The 5,320-nt window shown below is 36.4% G+C and overlaps 1 protein-coding gene across 1 annotated transcript; it reads left to right on the forward strand.

Annotated features, from left to right (window-relative positions):
* Positions 1 to 1,478: 1,478 nt before the first annotated feature.
* LOC115226832 (general transcription factor II-I repeat domain-containing protein 2-like) lies at positions 1,479 to 2,503 on the forward strand. The gene is made up of 2 exons (XM_029797835.1): positions 1,479 to 2,096; positions 2,189 to 2,503. Exons 1-2 carry the CDS (start codon positions 1,479 to 1,481, stop codon positions 2,501 to 2,503), a joined length of 933 nt encoding a protein of 310 aa, XP_029653695.1.
* Positions 2,504 to 5,320: the final 2,817 nt, after the last annotated feature.

Genomic DNA, 5,320 nt, shown 5'->3' on the forward strand with positions numbered 1-5,320 from the left:
TTAACAGGTCTTTGTTTTCTAACTCATGCCTATAAAATTCTTTACATTGACAGTTAAAGTTCCATGTGCATTGTAAGATAGCTTCTACAGTAGCCACATCCACCATATTTTGTTCTTCAGCCCATTGAACATTTATCACCGAGAAGACACGCTCAGCATTAGCATTATGTGTTGGTATGCTAAATAGAAATCGGCACAAAATTAACAACTTAAAGTATTGTTCCTGAAATTCAATCTGCTAGAGCAGGGGTCTCCAAAGTACGGCCCGCGGGCCGGATTCGGCCCGCCAAGGTTTTTAATCCGGCCCGCCGAGCTGTCCTCCAAAATTATAAAACAAATGTCGAAAAACAAGCCTTGCCGAAATCATACAAAAAAATATACTTTACACCCCTTTTAATACGTTTGACAAATAGTACAGCAAATAGACGCAAGACGACGCTAATTGATTTGCCATCAATTAATGTCTTTAAATTGCGCCGGCGAATTAAAAATTATACACTAAACTTTAGTGTAAATATAGGTTCTTTTCCACTCCCCCCGTTTTAACTGACCCATCAGAACCACCATAAAATGAATTAACTTCGCTATGGAGCTACCTATCATTCATTAGATAATAGGCGATTGTCAGTGAGATGGATGGTGCTGCTTACAATGAAGCAGAGATTCAATTTCTAGCTTTATTGATGTCGCAGAAAAGTCAACCTATTCCGTCAACTGTCGAGAGAGCAGATACGACAAGTATGACGTTAATAAAAGTCCCGTGCCTAGTATAATAAAAGAAGACAAATATCGATTTATCGATGTTACCTACATCTCACGAGCGATGAATAGAGAGGGTTGAGCCTGACGTTGTGTGGTGGTTTCTAATCCTGGTGCAGTCGCCAATCAGCGTGGAGTAAAGTTCGATGCGCATTCCGTCAGTCAGCACAGACTTGGCGTTTTCGTTGTGCACAAGTGTGAGTCATTTGTCGTCGTCGCTGCCGAAGTGAATGCACGTATCGAGTGACCTGTGAATATTGTTTTTACTTGTTTCGTCCTTTTACATATATCGTCGAGCAAAATCTGTCGACCCATGGTAAAAATGTTAGCTCAGGAAGAAAACGAAAAATCGACTCTGAGTGTAGAGTTTTTAAGGAACAATGGAACATAGACTATTTTGTCATAGAGTCAAACAACAAGGCACTATGCGTTATATGCACCGACACAATTGCAGTACTTAAAGAGTACAACATTCGGAGACATTATGAAAAAAAGCATTCATCACAGTACTACCAATTCATTGGACAGCTACGTAAAGAGAAATTTGACAAATTAAAGAAGAATTTATCATCAATGCAGTTTGTTTTCAAGAAGAAGGCTGTAGAAAAAGAGAGAGCAACAAGAGCAAGCTTCCATGTTGCTAACCTTTTGGCGAAGAAAGGTAAGCCATTTACAGATGGTGAACTTATTAAAAAGTGCTTGAATGAGGTAGCTAGGAAATGTGTCCAGAAAACGTAGATTTATTTTCCGCAATTAGTCTTTCTGCGAACACTGTTGCTCGTAGGGTTGAACATATTGAAAGAAATATTAAATCACAGCTAAAAGACAAAGCCAGCAAGTTTGTATGCTTTTCTGTTGCACTTGATGAGTCAATTGATGTATCAGACACATCCCAATTGTTATTGTTCATCAGAGGAATAAATGCCAATTTTGAGATTACTGAGGAACTTGTATCTGTGCACAGCATGCATGGAACAACAACAGGCATAGATATTTTTAGAGAAGTGGAAAAGTCAGTGGCTGAGTATAATTTGGAATGGAAAAAACTAAAATGCATAACAACAGATGGTGGCAGAAATATGTGTGGAACCAAAAAGGGCTTAGTTGGGCAAATTAACAAAGTAATTGAGAATTCCGGTGGATTGAAACCTTTGGTATTGCATTGTATTCTTCATCAGCAAGCACTGTGTGGAAAGCATCTTGATTTATCATCTGTATTAGATCCTGTGATTTCCACTGTTAACTACATAAGATCTCATGGACTCAAACATCGCCAATTTCGTGATTTGGAGGAGGAAATGAATGCTGAGTTTCCAGACCTACCTTACTATACTTCAGTAAGATGGCTTAGCTATGGAAAATTCTGGCTAGATTTTTTGAGCTTCGAACTGAAATTGAAATATTTTTAAATGAGAAAAACCATTCACAGGTGTTGCTCAAAGACAGTGAATGGCTCTGGAAATTAGCATTTTCAGCCGATTTAACTATGCATCTCAATGATTTCAACCTACGGATACAAGGTGAAACTTCACTCATCTGTGATTTGTACTCAAAGGTGAAAGCTTTTCGTAAGAAATTAATACTATTTGAAAGTCAGTTAACAAGAAGCTGCTTTACTCATTTTTCACGATGTGACAAATATAGACAGGAAGCTGCCACTCCATTTCCAAACTTGTTTGCTCAAGATGTCATTTTAGCTTTGAAGAACGTTTTTCTGATCTTGATGCATGTTCTTCAAAACTAAGAATTTTTGAAAATCCATTTAACTCTGTTATTGGAGACTTACCTTCTGAGTTACAAATGGAAGTTATTGATTTGCAATCCAATGACATCCTGAAGGACAAATATAAAGAGGGAAATTTGATTGAATTCTACAAATGCCTTCCATCCGACCAATTTCTTCATTTAAGGAGGTTTGCCTGTGAATTCATTTCAGTTTTTGGCACCACATATTTGTGTGAGAAGACTTTTTCAAAGATGAAATACACAAAATCCTGCTACAGATCACAATTGTCTGATGAACATTTAAATGCATTGCTTGTTATTGGAACCACTCATTTTGAACCTCAGTTGGACAAAATTTTGTCAGAATGAAACAATTTCATGTTTCCCCTATTGATCAAAGTTAAAAAAAACATGTTAATTGTTACTGATATTATATACATTGTGATTATGTACTGAATAAATAACCTTTTTTAATTATTAATTCACTATTTATTTATATTATTTTGGTAAAATAAATAATTTAGAACCTTGGCCCCCGTAGCTTTAAAAATTCAGCAATGTGGCCCTCCGCTGGAAAACTTTGGAGACCCCTGTGCTAGAGGATAGAAAACCATCTTTCATGGCACAGTTTGGTCTTCAATTCATCAGGTTTGATCTGTATCTCTTTAGCACAAGGAGTTTTTTAAATGTTGACCACTGACAGAAAATAATGTTGTCAATTTTTATACCTTTGTTCTTTAACACTAGACAAGATGGTTCTACATGTTCCCATGCTGGGACTGTATCTAATAACACCCATGTAAAGTTATCAAAATTTTCGAAAGAAGAAACCCATTTCTCAAGATAGTCATGGCAAGTGCCGTCGTATTTATCCACTTCAAGTAGAAACTTCTTTTTCTCTTCAGATTTGACATCGTCATTATTAAGGCAATCTTTCACACCGAGAGGAACGAACTTTTTCATTAATTCTTTCCTTTATAACTGCAACGAGTTCTTTTAAACACCCAAGCACTTCAATAATGTTGTTTTCTCTCTATTCTATCTTCATAATCCTGTTGTTAAAACCATATTCGAAACTGTGAACAAGATATAAATAGGCTTCGCTCAGCAGATTATTGAAGAATTCTACAAGAATTTGGGGAACCTTTTCTTATGAATCAAAAAAAGATTTCGGTGCTTTAAATAACCTTAGGATTCTCTCATCTGCTCTCATCTAAAAAAGCCAACGAGTTTTAGAATATGAGATAATTAAGGTATACTGCACACCAACAAACTTGTAGAAATCTTTCAACTTCTCAAATCGAACTATATAAATGCTAAAGTATGAAAACAATTTAACAACTATTACTTCAGCATCAACAGAAAGAACATTGGCTTCGGTACGAATAGCATTGTGCAGAATATGGACTGGACATCCAACACCTTCCATCAATTCATTCATGCTTTCCTTGAATTTTGAATAGACATTATTTGTGCCTATGCACACGTCCACCAAAATTTGTATTTGTGTTATCTCCATCAAAAGCTATATTTATTCACTTCCAGTCCTAACTCGACAAGGCTCTCTCTGCAAAAGCTTGCTATTGTTTCCGAGATCTCAGTTGGGAGGGATCTTACTCGCAATAACTTTATCAGTAAACCCTTTTCACGTGGAAAACATTGCACAATCAACGGGAAATTTTTCTCAGCATTGTGATTACTTGCATCTAAAAGAAGACTTATTTATATCTTTAACAATCTCCACAATTGTGTGTAGAGCCACAACATTTTTTATTATTGCAGCACATTTAGTCCTAGCACACATAAACTGGTTCTCCGTTGGTTATGACTATGGGGATACCAGTTGATGCGACCAACGGAACAGCCTGCTCGTGAAAATAACGTTGCAAGTGGCTGAGCACTCAACAGACACGCCTACTCTTAGCGTAGTTCTCAGGGAAATTCTCCCGACACAGAATACGGGAATCGAACTCACAACTTTACGATCGTGAGCTGATTAATCTAACCACTAAGACACGGGCTTTCACACACACGAACAGACAGACACACACACATACGCACGCAAGACACATACGCACACACACAAGCACACAGATAGATATAGATATATAATTGCATACGTACATACGTACGTGCAGGCATGCACAAACATACCTACATACAATCACACACGCATACATGCATACACACATGCATGCATACATACTCACACACATACATACATACACACACATGCATACATACATACACACACATGCATACATACATACACACACATACATACATACATACATATATACACACACACATACATACATACACACACATGCATACATACATACACATGCATACATACATACACACACATACATACATACATACACACATGCATACATACATACATACATACACACATGCATACATACATACATACTTACATACATACATACATACATACATACACACACATGCATACATACATACACATACATACATATATACATACACACACACATACATACATACACACACATGCATACATACATACACACACATACATACATACATACACACATGCATACATACATACATACATACACACATGCATACATACATACATACTTACATACATACATACATACATACATACACACACATGCATACATACATACACACACATACATACATATATACATACACATACATACATACATACATGCATACATACAGACACACACATGCATACATACATACATACATACATACATACATACATACATACATACATACATACATACATTACATGACATAGAAATAGGCTAATTACTGACATACA

The sequence above is a fragment of the Octopus sinensis genome, linkage group LG2 (assembly GCF_006345805.1).
Source record: "Octopus sinensis linkage group LG2, ASM634580v1, whole genome shotgun sequence".
NCBI classification, from domain to species: domain Eukaryota; kingdom Metazoa; phylum Mollusca; class Cephalopoda; order Octopoda; family Octopodidae; genus Octopus; species Octopus sinensis.

Coding starts and splice junctions, on each gene's coding strand:
- LOC115226832 (XM_029797835.1), top strand. CDS start 1,479: ATGTGTCCAGAAAACGTAGATTTATTTTCCGCAATTAGTCTTTCTGCG. Junction 2,097..2,188: donor ACCTACCTTACTATACTTCA/GTAAGATGGCTT, acceptor AACCATTCACAG/GTGTTGCTCAAAGACAGTGA.